The 14,421-nt window shown below is 54.6% G+C and overlaps 1 protein-coding gene across 1 annotated transcript; it reads left to right on the top strand.

The window, feature by feature from the left end:
• Window positions 1-9,588: 9,588 nt before the first annotated feature.
• On the top strand, window positions 9,589-13,869 carry KRT14 (keratin 14). Its single transcript, XM_042966065.1, has 8 exons — window positions 9,589-10,162; window positions 11,369-11,451; window positions 12,011-12,167; window positions 12,334-12,495; window positions 12,603-12,728; window positions 12,820-13,040; window positions 13,134-13,180; window positions 13,740-13,869. The coding sequence occupies exons 1-8, from the start codon at window positions 9,632-9,634 to the stop codon at window positions 13,835-13,837; spliced, it is 1,425 nt and encodes a 474-aa protein (XP_042821999.1). The 5' UTR covers window positions 9,589-9,631; the 3' UTR covers window positions 13,838-13,869.
• The last annotated feature ends 552 nt before the right edge of the window (window positions 13,870-14,421 follow it).

Genomic DNA, 14,421 nt, shown 5'->3' with positions numbered 1-14,421 from the left:
GCTGTGGACAGCTGTAGCGTAATCCTTAGGGACAGTGAAGAACAAACACCTCAGAGTTCCTCCCAAGGGACGAAGGAGCTGGGGTATTTATCCTCCTAACCTGATAGGCTGAGGATGCTTTTAGTCAGGGGAGTGGTGTTAATTCTCCAGCACCACAGCCTGTCCTGTGCACAGGCAGAATGGGCTCTGATGGCCAGAGAAGACCCTCAGGCAGAGGTCTCTGGTGCTGACAGTTGAAGTCTGGCCAGTAAGTGCCCAGGAGAAGTGGTCAGAGCTTGGTGCTCATAGGAGGCAGGCCATGATGCTGCCAGGGTTAGGGGATCTGGCTTTATGGAGCACCTTGGAGCCATCCGGGCTCCCTGCAACAGTCCCCACTGTTGGGACACCTCCAAGTTCAGTGGCAGCTGGGAGGTGCTTGGCCCTTGGAGACTGAGGTCCAGTGGAACTTCCTTGCTTTTACCTCTCTGTGTCTATAACGTGGACCCAGTAATGCCCTCCCCAAGGAGGTTTGTAAGATTAAATGACAGTATCGGTGGAAATGTCTAGCATGGTGTCTGATAGAGGCAGGGCTCAGTGAGTAGAACCTCTTGGTAACCTTCAGAATCTCTGAAGAGATTCTTCTCAGACCTCAGAACTTAGAAGATGTTTGTGTCTCTGGACAGTCAGATATGCCTCCTTCTTAGTGACGTTTCATATTCCATCATGTTTTCCTTTTTGCCTTGGCTGCCAGGAAACCCAGAGGTAGATTTACCCAGAGGTAGATCAGGTATAGAAACTTCTTCTGTACAGTTTTGCGATAGACACACACTGGGGCTTAGCTCATAAAGGTTGGGACCAAATCTGTGCTCTCCTTCTTCCGATACCCAGATCCCTCTTCCTTGGTCACAGACAGGGGGCATGTGTGCCTGCTGGGTTGGTCATATGAGATTTTGGCCACTGGCCATATCAGCCTTCCCTGGGGTTTGTTAAATTTGAGCTGATCTTCTCTGGCCATGAGGCTGAAGGGTGAGTTCAGGGCTCCCTCAGTTATGGTTCCAGCCTCGTGAGGGTGTCTGGCCTGTGCAGGTGAAGCCAGGAGGCAGATCAAGGCTGAGGGGTGTGTGTGTGCATGTGGGTGTTTGTATGCCTGTGTTGGGGCAGGAGGGGGAGAGAGGGAGAGAACAATGAGTCAATGAATTGCCTCTTTGTGAAGTGTTGCCATTCCATTGCTTGCAACCAAAACATGTATTTTTTTTTGAAGTTTATTTATTTATTTTGAGACAGTGCACAGGAGGGGCAGAGACAGAGAGAGAGAGAGAGAGAGAGGAGAGAAGGAGAGAGAGGAAGAGAGAGAGAGAATGAGCAGAGCAGGGGAGGGGCAGAGAGAGAGAGGGAGACAGAGAATCCCAAGCAGGAGCTGTCAGCACAGTACCCAATGTGGGGCTCGAACTCACGAACCATGAGATCATGACCTGAGCTGAAATCAAGAGCCGGACGCTTAACTGACTGAGCCATCCAGGCTCCCTGCAATCAAAAAAACATGTTTGTCAATATACCCTAGTACCTAATTTTTGATTTGTCTTCAACCCTTTTTGGATATTTTCAGTTTTATTATACACATGTCTTTTATCATAAGCTGACCCAGCCCCCCCTCTTTTGCAGGTGAGTGACCTAGAATCGGTGTGTGTGTGTGTGTGTGTGTGTGCAGATGTCGCCCTGCTGCACCGATAGCCAGGGCAGGGAGAAGAACCAGGCCCTGGATGTCGAGTGGCTGGTGGGGCTTCCCCGGGCCTCAGGGCCTCATGGGGACACCTGCACTGGCTGCTTCCTCGTCCCCTTCACTCCCAGTCAGGGGAGGCAGTGCTGGGCCTCCATCCGCAGAATGTGGGCCCCACGCCAGCTCTCAGGCCCTCTCTCCTCACACCCAAACCGTCCTGCTGACTCTTCCCCAGCAGGGCTTCCGGGCCTGCCCATTCCCATAGACTCCGCCCTGGCCGGGCCCTCAGACTCAGCAGTTCATCACCTCGGCCTGCTGGCCTCAGCAGCCCTCCCAAGGCCTCCCCATTCCTTCCACCACTGCCCACCACTATCCTGGACCCTCTTTGTTCTTTGTCTCTGTCTTTGCCTGAATTGCGACACTTGGTCTCCATTTGAGCTCACCCACTGTCCCCCCATTGGTCAAACTCTGGGGCTTACTTTAAGAGAACTTTTTGCCACACGTCGACTCTGTGCCGAGCACCCTGCTGGCCGCTTGCCATGAATTATCTAGTCCTTTCGATAATCCTGCAAGGTAGGAACTGTTATGATGCCCATTTGATAGGAAACGGGGCTGGGAGGGCCGCAGTGACTTGTCCAAGGTCACGTGGCTTGTCATTGAGGGGTGCCTGGCCTGGAGCCCTGGCCTGACTGACTTGGGAGGCCCTGGTCCTTCCCCAGTCCAACGTGATGGCTCAGTCTGGGGCAGCACAGCACTGAGACCACTTCCTAACCTCTGGCTGGTGGGGGTCCTTTCCTTTCCGCCCGTGAGGCTGGAGACACCCGGGGACCTCTTTCCCTTCTCGCCCCTGCCCTTTGTCCTGCGGGCCCGGAGCTCGGGACTCCTGACACAGCCATTCCAACTCAGGCGCTGACTTTCCTCTCGACTCACCGCTGGTGCTGCAGTTCCCACAGCCACGCCCCTGCCTGGGAATGCCCTCTCCCCACTCCACCCATGGAGGGCTCTTCCTTATTTCAAAACCTGAGTCAAACGCACCATTTCCAAGAAGCCTTCTGTGTACTACCCACCCCACCTGGTGGCTTCTTGGCTCCAGGCTCCCCTCAGAGAGCAGAGTAGGCTCTACCCTCATTTTTGCCCTCCCCCATCAGACTGGGCATCCCCAAGGACAGGGACTGTGTCTCCCCAAACAGGCTGGGGTAATTATACCAACTTAATGTGCTGACCACCTACTATGTGAGAGACACTTTGTGGCCCTCTCAGGCACTGTGGTAAGCTCTCCTGAGGGGTGGCACATATCACAGAGGCAGTAGGAAGGCTGAGAAGGGGAAGGTCAGGTGATCCAAGGTGTTGGGGTGGGGGCTTCCCGGCAGAGGAGAGGTCTGAGCCAACCCCATCTCTTGCCTGGGTAGTGGCAAGGCAACATCTTCCTGGCTTTGCCTTTCTTGTCCCTTCTCCAGAAGTACGTTCCACGTGGATGCCAGAGTGGCCTTTGTGAAACACAGCTGACAGCGTAACTCCCGTGTGCAGAACCTTCGGTCCTCCCCATGTTGTTAGGATAAAGTCTGGGCTCCTTAGCTCCACGTGTATGACCTGGCCTCTGTTCTCAGTCCTGCCAGGCAGTTCAGCTCTGTGTTCTAGCGACGCTTAGGTGCTGCATTGTCCTCAGACCAGGGTTGCATGCCACTGAGTCTTTGCTCAGGTGAGCAAATGGGATGTCCCTCCTCACTTCCTTTGTTGCTCAGCATCTATTCACTGTCAAGGTTCAGCTAAGTTGAGAACTCCTGTGGCCCTGGTCCTTCCCCAGTCAAGGTGGATGCTTGTCCACCCTGGGACAGGTGTGATGACCGCCCTTTTTCTGTCTTCCATCCATCCTTTTCCCAGCTTCCCGCCCACCATCTATCCACCTTCCATTCTTCTATTTCCATCCATTATCCTTCCTTTCGTTCATCCGTCCATCCACCTGCCCATCCATTGATCCATCCATCCATTCATCCATCCCAAGTATCCTTTCACATTCCCTTATCATCTTCCCATTCCTCTCTTCCTTCCTCCCACACCTCCTTCCCTTTTGTTCATTTTCCATCTACTTTATGCCACACAGTCTGCAGAAGATCGTATATTAAATCTGTGTGTTGAACAGAAGCTTGGCCTTAAAGAACATGAAAAATTTGGGCAGGAAGAGAGGACAGAAGCGGAAATTCAGGCAGAGGCTGGAAGATGGAAGGTGATGTAAGGGTCAGTGAGGGGACTGGGCTGTTGGTGGTGGAGTTCAGTTTTAAGTGAGCATTATGGGTAATTGGCTAGAGAACATAAGCCTTACTTTCCCTGAGTAGGTAGCTCATAGATGGTTAGTGAACCCATGTGTTGCCGGGCTTTGGCTACCTAACTCTTCATGTTCTTAACAACCTAAGTGTGATTCTGGGGTGCAGGCACAGCTCTTTTCAGCCCACACATTCTCAGCCTGCCTAGCTCAGATTTCTGGGAGGCACTTGTCACACATTTCATAGTCAGGTGACTAGTTAGAGTCCCCTCTTGGGATTCTCAGACCTCTGCCATTTCTGCAAAGCAAGCTCTGATGAGTGACTTTGGACATGACTTTTTCCATCTCAGGGCCTTAGTTTTCCCAACTGCAAAGTTAAGAGGTTGGTTTAGATGACCCCTGATCCCTTTTTTGGCTCTGACTTTCAAGGACCGTTCTCTGTGTTTGAAAAGCGAGGCTCACAGCCAGGAAGAGCTGGAAATGAATCCTGGCTGAGCGGCTTCCTCACTGTGGACCTTGCAAATTTCCTCAACCTCTGAGCCTTTTGCATCTATAATGTGGGACAGTCGATTTCTGTCTTGTCATCCTTAGCAGCAGGTACAGACAAGGCCATGGACACTGAAACACTTGGCTGAGCCCATCTGTTGTGTCAGTGAAGGCTCTCACAAGGACAAGGCCCAGATGGGCAGGCTGGCCTGGGAAACCAGTGGGTGGCAGACCTTTCTAGAGGAAAGAGGACTCAGGGCCTCGAGGAGGTACTCTAGGCTCCCGATTGCCTCTTTTGTCTGCAATCCTGCCTGCCAGCCTGCTCCCTGCCCCCATGCTAGCCCAGCATTCCTGGAGGCAGAAATCGAGCTCTAGGTCAGCTCAGGCCTCAGTCTGTCACTTCTAGAAGTGACAGCCCTCAGCTCTAGGAGACTTTTACCCGGGCTACAGTCAAGCAGCTGGCTGGGACTTGGTGGAGAAAAGGATGGGCAAAAGTGAGAAGGGTGGGCAGGGAATGGTGGTGGAGGGACAGGGAAGGAAGGGCATGGGATATAGGACTCTGCTAGGAGGAGAGGGAGAGCCCAGCCTCTGGCAGAGGTCTGAGAATACCAAGTGGGGGGGGGGGTTCTAATTAGTCACTTGACTGTGAGCCTCTATGGGCCTCAGACTTCCTACCTGTGACATGGGGAGGACCCTGACTGTCCTATTTTTTCCTCCAGGCTGGTGGGGGCCTAAGGAACGACTCTAGACATTAACAACTACAGAAATAGTTGGTAGGTCTTCCAGGGAAGTAGCCTGAGAGCGTCTTAGGGTACAGAGTCTGGCTTTGGGGGCTGGATTAGAAAGGAAGAAAGAGTTCTTTCTTGGGGCTGGATTTCCTTCTCCAATGTGTTTCTTAAAAGCCACATTCCTTCAAGGAGTCCAGGGCGAATGAGGGTCTTAAGCTCACTTAAGTTTAAGGTGAAGAGCTCTTGGGTATCAAGAGCTCTTTCCCACCACAAATGGATGCAGAATTAGTCCAAAAAAAAAAAAAAAAAGGAGTTGAAGGAGAAACAGTATGGTTGAATAGTCTCAAAGTATCTTCTTGAAGGTATTTATTAATTTCAATGGGAAAAACAGTAACGCTACAATGGAGAAATCCAGCAAACACTACCTTAGCCAATGGACAGCAGTAAGACCCATTCAATTAATGTCTTCCACACCTGAGCTGAGGCACTGAGAAGGACACACCATTTCTGTGGTTGTCTTGCCAAAACACATAACCTCAATCTGATCATGAGGAAATATCAGGAGAACCCAACCTGGGGGATATTCTACTAGTCGCCTTCCAAACTGTCAAGGTCATGAAAGATAAGGACGGACTGAGGAGCTGTCATAGATTGGGAGAGACCAAGGAGACGTGACAACCAATGGAAGTGAGGTCCTGGGTGGGACCTTGCAACAGAGAAGGGACATTAGTAGAAAAACCAGTGAAATTCAAGTAAACTCTGTAGTTAATTAATAGCATTGGGTCAATGTTAATTTACTTGTTTGAATCATGGTACAATGTTTATGTAACATGATTGTATTGGGGAAGTTGGGTGAAGGGCTCATATGAACTCTCTGTATTACTTTTGCAACTTTTTATTATCTCGAAATAAAAATTTTAAAACAAAAATAAAAAAAAAGCTCTCCTCCAGAGCAGCTGTCTATACGTAAAGGACCCAGAGAAACTAGATGGTGGGAACCGTGGCCCAGACACCTGAGAATTCTGTCTCTCTGCTGCCCACTCCCCAGCACCCTTCTATGTTGAGCTAACAGCTGCCCCCAGAAGCCTTCCAGATTGGCCCTGCCCGCATCTTATCACAGTCATTCATCCACCACGTTTTCACCACTCCTGCTGCGATGTGGATAGTTCCTGGTCCGTTACACATGTAGTGGGTTGGACAGTGCACCCCCCCCCCCCACCAATTCACATCCACTGGAACCTCAGAATGTGACCTGATTTGGAAACAGGGTCTTTGCAGATGCCATTATGGTAAGAATTGAGATGGGATCACACTGGGTTAGGGTGAGCACCAAACCCAATGCGTGTCCTTAGAAGAGACAGAAAAGGACACAGAGAGAGACACAGACACAAAGAGCCATGTGAAGCCGGAGGCAGAGACGGGAGTTGTGTCACCACAAACCAAGGACTGCAAAGAGCCACCGGGAGCTGGAAGAGGTAAGAAAGGGTTCTCCCCTGGAGCCTTCAGACGGAGTGTGACCCTGCCGACAACTTGATTTTGGACTTCCAGAACAGTGAGAGAATACACTTCTGTTGTTTTAACCCACAAAGCTTGGGGTAATTTATCATGGCGGTCCCAGGAAACGAATACATATGAATTGTGCTTTTCTTATGCTTGTCCATGTCTTAAGTACTTTTGATGCGTACTTCTCTTCCCTTTCAGGCTGGGGGCTTCTTAAGGGCAGGGGCAGTCTCTTCCATTAGACGGGGCTCTGAAGACAGGGGCTGTGCCTCTCTCCTCAGACTGGGCTGTCACTAGGTCCCCTCCTTCCTTAGGAACCCATCCCCTGGTGCCCAGCCCGTCCTCAGCACACAATGCAGGCTCTGTGGGGGGCTGCTTGGCCCTGCCGCCTCACCTGTTTGGGTTGGCATTGATCCCCCCCTCCATAGGCTGGCAGGAAGACTCACCAACCACAAGAGACACCACCCTAAGCTCATTTTGGCCCCCTCCTCTTTGGGGTAGGTGGAGTGAGGGCCAGGTCATGGTGCCCATTTAAAGCTTGTTTAGGAGTCTAGGGCCCAGCGGACAAGCCCTCATCCCTTTAATCCCTGTTGTCCAGAAAGCTGTCTCTCCTCCAATGTCATGAGTACCAGACTGGACCATTTGTGCCTAGTTCCACGTCTGCAGAGATCAGTCCCAGGATCGAGGCCAGGGGTCTAATCCTGGGCGCTGGCCGGAAAGGGGTGGGGGACCTCAGACTTGTTCCAGGCTGGGGTTCCGGGGTCCGGAGGGGCAAGGAGGGCTGGCAAAAGTCTCTTCCTAGATTGTGTGTGTGAGTGTACATGTCTCTGGTTCCCTGTGCTCTTTACTTTTGGATTTCCCTTGGAGGTGGCCAAGGAAGGAGCCTCTTTTGGGTTCCACCGAATCAGGTGGAAGGTTGGGGGAGGAGAGCTTTGCCCACGTCCTGCGCTCTAGGGATTTTATCTGTGGCTTCCTGCCGTGGAGGGAGACAGGGTGGTGGGCAGCACAGAGAAAGCTGGTGTTGGGCTCTGCACCCACTCCTGTCCCGCAGGTCTCTGTGGAGGCTGCATTTTTCTCTGGTAGGTACCCCCCTGCCCCACCCAAGGGCAGTATGCCTCCTAACAAATGCATCTGTCCCTCAGCCAAAATCCCTGCTGCCTCTCACTGGGGTAGTTGTAGGGCTGGGCCGGGTGGGGGACCATTCCCTGGAAGGAGATTAGAGTGTCTGTCAGGGGTGGGTGGGGCAAGGCGGGGCCCTTGCTTACTCATCCTTGCAAGTCCTTGGGCGGCAGATTTGGGGAGCCCACAGCCTCAAGTGTCTGTCTCAGCATTGTCTTCTGAGCTCCTAAGCCCCGGTGAGGGGGTGCTCCCTTGGCATGTGTTTTGGTGGCAGGCGGAGTGGCGGGGAGAGGGAGGCTTTGCTTCCCTCCTGGGAGCTGTTGATCCCCGGAAGAGCGTTGGAGCCTGCAGCGGGGGCTGTTGGGGCCTGTCTGGGGAGATGGGACGCGTCAGGCAGCCCCAGACACGACTGCATTCCTCCCAACATGCCTGCTGGGGTCCGTGGAGCTGAGGGGCTGGTGGGAAGGTGGGTGTGGCTGGAGGGGGTGCCTCTGGAGGCTGCCTGGGAGACGTGGGGGCAGCTGAGGTCCCAATTTGCAAGCCTCTGAGGTAGAACCAAAGGGACCCCTGGAAATGTCCCCCTGAGCCTCAGGGTCTCAGGAGTCAGGGACCCTCGAGTACACTCCCAAGTGCCTGCACTGCCTCTCCACCCCCAAATCTCTTGGGCCAGCGACACAAGGGGCTCAGACCAGGGTGCCCGAGCCGGCCTCTCCCACTGCCGCTGCCCTGGGGGCCTGGAGACACCTGGGGCTAGAAGCAGAAAGGCTCTCCTGTCCTGTGCCAGGGCTGTTGCACACCCTCTTTGTGGCCAGATGAGGCTACAACAATGCTAACCAGACTTCGTGCCGTACTTGGCTTATAAAACCCTCACATATACACTGCCACTTGGATTCTCGGAGCTGACTCTGCAGTAGGCAGGGTGGATTATGTTTACTCCCACTTTACCGTGAGGAAACTGAGGCTCGGAGAAATGTCAGGTCACACAGGGGCACACAGCAGAGCCCAGACTCAGTGTGACTCCATGCTCTTTTAGCACGTCTCTGGCTGTGCCTGTGAGGCCCCCCCACCCTTGGCCACCTGCTCTTGGCCAGCCAATGCCATGGGCCCATCCACAGGTGTGTGGAGGATCTTAGAGTCTGTGCTCAGGGTTGGGGAAAAGCTGCCTAGATTTCCCTTTAATGGGGGTGTCAGGGTGGAAGCCCGAGCCAGCTGATTGGCTGGGCGTGTTCCGGGGATGTGACAGGCTTCTCGGCACAGCCTAGCGGGTCGCATCTGGGAGGACCCCCAAGAACTTCTCTCTTTTTATAGACGGTAATGCTGAGGGGGCATCACTGTGGCTAACGTAGCCTTGCCATGCTGGCATTTCTCCAGCCAGGAGCCACCTGGAGTGATGTCTGGATGGATGTCAAAGGCCCACCTCATTAATGGGAGAACAGGTCACCAGGTTTCTGGGGCAGACGTCCTGCTCCCCGCCGCCTGGCCGAGCCCAACATGCAGGCTCCTGAGGGCCGCGGCTTCCAGGGCCAGATGGGAAAGTATAGCCTGCAGGCCCACACCTCCTTATGTGAATCACACCTGGCGGGACAAGAAACCAAAAACATCCTAAACAATGAGTTTCCAGTAAAATATGACAGACGTGATGAGGCGGGGGAGAGGAGGGATCTGACTGGGAGTTGGCACTGGACTGTGGGTGGTGAAAGCCAAGGGGAATGGAAAATGCCAGGCCCGCCCCCTACTCAGGAGTATAAAGCACCCACCTCCTATTCCAACTTACCTGAGCACCTCTCTCTCCTCTCTGCCTCCTCGCTCGCTCGCTCGCTCACTCACCTCCCTCCTGGCATCATGACCACCTGCAGCCGCCAGTTCACCTCCTCCAGCTCCATGAAGGGCTCCTGCGGCATCGGGGGCGGCTCCAGCCGCATGTCCTCCGTGCTGGCCGGAGGGTCCTGCCGGGCCCCCAGCGCCTACGGGGGCCTGTCGGTCTCCTCCTCCCGCTACTCCTCCGGGGGGGCCTACGGCCTGGGGGGCGGCTACGGAGGCGGCTTCAGCAGCAGCAGCAGCTTTGGTGGGGCCCTGGGTAGCGCCTTCGGTGGAGGATATGGTGGTGGCCTTGGTGCTGGCTTTGGAGGTGGCCTTGGTGCTGGCTTCGGTGGTGGCTTCGGTGGTGGTGACGGGCTCCTGGTCGGCAGCGAGAAGGTGACCATGCAGAACCTCAACGACCGGCTGGCCTCCTACCTGGACAAGGTGCGCGCCCTGGAGGAGGCCAACGCCGACCTGGAGGTGAAGATCCGCGACTGGTACCAGAGGCAGAGGCCCGCTGAGACCAAGGACTACAGCCCCTACTTCAAGACCATCGAGGACCTGAGGAACAAGGTGTGTGGACCGGGCGGCAGGACTTGCCATTCTAGCTCCCTCGCTCTGGAGCGATAGATGCCTCAGGCCACTGGCATCTTTAGATTACTAGACCGGGCAGACGCCAACCCCGCATCCCTTCTTCTGGCTCTGGACGCCCCCCGCGGAGCCGGTCAGTGTCTCCCCGCTTTGCTCACGCCCTTCGGGGCTCCAGACCGCAGACCGCGAGGGCCTGGGGATTCCTACCCTTACATTTTACAGGGGAAGGAGTCAGAGCTTTGAGAGGTGCTGTGGCCTGCGAATCAATGGCAGAGCTGAGGCCAGAACCCGTGTGCCCACTTGCTAATACACGAGGCAGCTACCTGTTCCCCAGCACAGGGGAGGAGCGAGGCTGTAACGGGACGAGGCTAGACACCCAAACCACTCATTAGCTCATTAGTCTGGGCTGTGGCGGCTGCCGCCCGTGAGCCCTGGCACCGGCGCCCCTCCCCACCGGCAGGCGGGCACAAAAACCCCACAGAGGCAATCAGCGGAGCCCCGCCTTACGTGTCCTGCACAGGAGGGAGACTGGGGGACTTGTATCACCTGGCTCGAGCCCCAAACCCCTGCTCCACCCTCACCCTGGGAGCCCTCCCCGCTGATCCTGCTTCCTCTCGCGCCTGGCTCTGATGCCTCACATGGATTAGGTAAATTAGATGGTGAGGGAGAGGACTGCAGCCAATCCGGGGTTTAGTACTTCTTCTGCTTCTTCTTTTCTCATCCCTTGTGCTAGTGGGGTCTCCTCTTTTGGGAAAGCCACACCTGAGGTCCCATGTTCTGCGGGCTTAAAAGGAAGGTGTGAAGATGGGCAGATTGGCCCTTATAGAAAAAGGAGAATTCAGACCAGGAAGGGAGACTTGGGGACCTTAGGTCACTCCTCCACTCTGTGGGTAGGGGAACTGAGACCCTGAGACTCATCAGTGGTAGAACCAGGACTCTAACTCAAGGGCTTTTGGTTCCAGGGCCAGGGCTCTTTCTATCCATTTTTTTCTGACCCGGAGTCAGCAAAGTCGTGGGTCGAAGCTGGGCCATCAGGGGTTACCCTTTAGGTTGCTGTGGCAAAGGTTTTTGGGAGGAGGGGAGACTCAGGTGAGAGCAGGAAAGCAAAGGCCTGATGTATGCAGGCTGCAGTGAGGTCTGGCTAGTGACGTCCATTTGGCTGACGACCTGTGCCCTCTCTACCTGCAGATCCTCACGGCCACCGTGGACAATGCCAATGTCGTCCTGCAGATTGACAATGCCCGCCTTGCTGCTGATGACTTCCGCACCAAGTGAGTTCGCAGCAGTGACTCAGGATGTCCAATCTCCCCAGGGTGGGGAATTTTGGGGGCAGCGTCCCCTAAACAGGGCTGACCAGTTGCCAGGATGGCCACATGAAAACCCCTTGGGGTGCTTGTAAAAATACAACACTCCTGGGCCCCAACCTGGAGTTCTGATTCAGTTATTCTTAACAGGCTACCTGAGAGATTCTGATCCACGGCCAGGTTTGGGTGCCATTGCTTTAAGGGAGAGGGGCTCCCCACTCCTCCACCTGCCCCTGAAGTGTAGGAGGCAGTCACATTTGGAGGCCTGTGTGCTATTGGTTGTGAGGCCAGAAGCGTCTCCCCTCCCTGAATTCTGCAGCCTAATGAACTGCCTTATTCCCTGCCCCAGGAGTGTTCAGATCTGAGTCCTCAATGGGTGCTGTGTCCAACCACGCCATTTTCAAAACTGACTCCCTAAACCACCTACAGGGTGCCAGCTATGGGAAGAAGCTGCAGGGGGCAGAGAACAAAGCCTTCAGTGTGGCCAGGATGGATGTCCAATTCTTCTTGTCTCGGATCATTCCAGGTACGAGACTGAGCTGAACCTGCGGATGACCGTGGAGGCTGACACCAACGGCCTGCGCAGGGTGCTGGACGAGTTGACCCTGGCCAGGGCCGACCTGGAGATGCAGATCGAGAGCCTGAAGGAGGAGCTGGCCTACCTGAAGAAGAACCACGAGGAGGTGAGAACCAGCTTAGAAGATGAAGCTGGGAGGGAAAGGATGGGATTGAGATGGGGTGGTGGTGGTGTGGGCAATGCTCAGGCCAGGATCACCTGAGAGGAGGGAACCCCAACTGGTTGCCATGTCGCCATGGCTCCTGACTATGGACCGTTCTTTGCTTGTGCAGGAAATGAACGCCCTGAGAGGCCAGGTGGGCGGAGACGTCAACGTGGAGATGGACGCCGCCCCCGGCGTGGACCTGAGCCGCATCCTGAACGAGATGCGCGACCAGTACGAGAAGATGGCGGAGAAGAACCGCAAGGACGCCGAGGACTGGTTCTTCAGCAAGGTGGGTGTCATCCCGGGGGCGGGGGGGTGGGGGGTGGGGAAGGGACCCAGGAGACCCGCCTTCCAGGAACTTCTGGTGTGAATGACTTTTTTTTTTCTTTTCTGCAGACAGAGGAGCTGAACCGCGAGGTGGCCACCAACAGCGAGCTGGTGCAGAGCGGCAAGAGCGAGATCTCCGAGCTCCGGCGCACCGTGCAGAACCTGGAGATCGAGCTGCAGTCCCAGCTCAGCATGGTAGGGGAGCTGACAGGCTTGGATCTGATCCAGGACTGGGAGGGAGGGAGTGACTACCCTCACTGATCCTTGATCTTTCCCTCCGTCACAGAAAGCATCTCTGGAGAACAGCCTGGAGGAGACCAAAGGCCGCTACTGCATGCAGCTGGCCCAGATCCAGGACCTGATCGGCAGCGTGGAGGAGCAGCTGGCCCAGCTGCGCTGCGAGATGGAGCAGCAGAACCAGGAGTACAAGATCCTGCTGGACGTGAAGACGCGGCTGGAGCAGGAGATCGCCACCTACCGCCGCCTGCTGGAGGGCGAGGATGCCCAGTGAGTGCACTGCCCTCCTTCCCAGTCCTGCCCCCACCATTCACCTGCTGTATCCCATGTGTCTAATGATCTTGCCCTTTTCTGTCTTCATAGCCTCTCTTCTTCCCAGTTCTCCTCTGGCTCTCAGTCGTCCAGAGACGGTAAGACTTTCCTTCTCATCAAGCCTGGACTCGTGACCACTTCCTGTCTCCCAGCAGGTCTAGAGAATTGGCTTTTTGAGGGGTTGAGTTAGAGTTTTCTCACCCAAGATCCCTTATAAAGCTACTTGGGTAGAAGAAGCCATTTTATAAACCTTCCTTAGGGCTAGGAGCTAGTGGCCTCCACTTTTTACTTCTGTCACTGGTGTCTGTGGCAGACTCCAATGTTCTGATGGTCAGCACCACAGACAGGACACCACATGGGTCTTCCCTTCAAGACCAGTCCACTTGGGTTGATCTGGACTGAACCAAGCTGCTCTGAGTTCTTAGGAGCCTCCAGTTCGAGGACACAGACTCTGTCCTACCTTTGGGAGCTCTAGGCTGAAAAAACTGTGTAGATGGGATCAGTGCTGGGATAAGAGCAGTGAGTGAAGAGATAATCAGGGGAGAGGGCAACAGGGAGATAGTCTGCTTAAGTCTTCCCAACTCCCTGGTCTCCCCACTCCTGATTTCTCCATTGCCTGTCCTCTGCTGGTAACACCTTCTCTCCCCTCTTCCCCAGTGACCTCCTCCAGTCGCCAGATCCGCACCAAGGTCATGGATGTGCACGATGGCAAGGTGGTGTCCACCCACGAGCAGGTTCTTCGCACCAAGAACTAAGGCTGCTCAGCATTGCTCAGGCCTAGGAGCAACCCCCCCCCCCCCGCTGCTCCCCCGCCGTGTGGATACAGACCACACTAGGGAATCCCCTTTCTTGCCCCCCAAGAACTTCACACTTGAGTCCTGCCTCACCCTTGCCCTCTCCTGGCATTCAATAAAGCTTCATTATCTGAGTTGCACAGCTCCCGCCTCTACCTGGTCATTGTCAGGAGTGGAGGTGGGGAGAAAGCGGGGGAAGCCTCTCTTTGAAGCCTGTCGTTAACACCTGGCTGTGGCCTCTGGGACTGGGAAAAAGGGTTTGGGGGCGGACTGGGCTCAGGTCCTGGAATGGCTTTCACCATCTCAAAAGGTAGAGATGGATGTGTGTACTAGGTTGTTTGTGGTGTCTCCAAGGTCATGGAGGCACATTCATTCATTCACTCACTCACTTATTTGTTTACTCATTTATTTATTAGTTTGTTTATTCACCAATATCATCAAATGCCTTTTGTGTGCCAGGCACTGCAGCAGGTTAAAGATTTTTTTTAACAGTTTTTTCATCAGGGATTTCTTTGAGAATATACTGAAAGCTATAGATATTCTTT

This window comes from Panthera tigris, chromosome E1 (genome assembly GCF_018350195.1).
Source record: "Panthera tigris isolate Pti1 chromosome E1, P.tigris_Pti1_mat1.1, whole genome shotgun sequence".
In the NCBI taxonomy this organism is placed as follows: Eukaryota; Metazoa; Chordata; class Mammalia; order Carnivora; family Felidae; genus Panthera; species Panthera tigris.
The sequence above is the reverse complement of the archived record's forward strand: the minus strand, read 5'-3'. Positions and strand labels throughout refer to the sequence as shown.

Coding starts and splice junctions, on each gene's coding strand:
- KRT14 (XM_042966065.1), top strand. CDS start 9,632: ATGACCACCTGCAGCCGCCAGTTCACCTCCTCCAGCTCCATGAAGGGC. Junction 11,452..12,010: donor GCTGATGACTTCCGCACCAA/GTGAGTTCGCAG, acceptor GGATCATTCCAG/GTACGAGACTGAGCTGAACC. Junction 12,496..12,602: donor AGGACTGGTTCTTCAGCAAG/GTGGGTGTCATC, acceptor TCTTTTCTGCAG/ACAGAGGAGCTGAACCGCGA.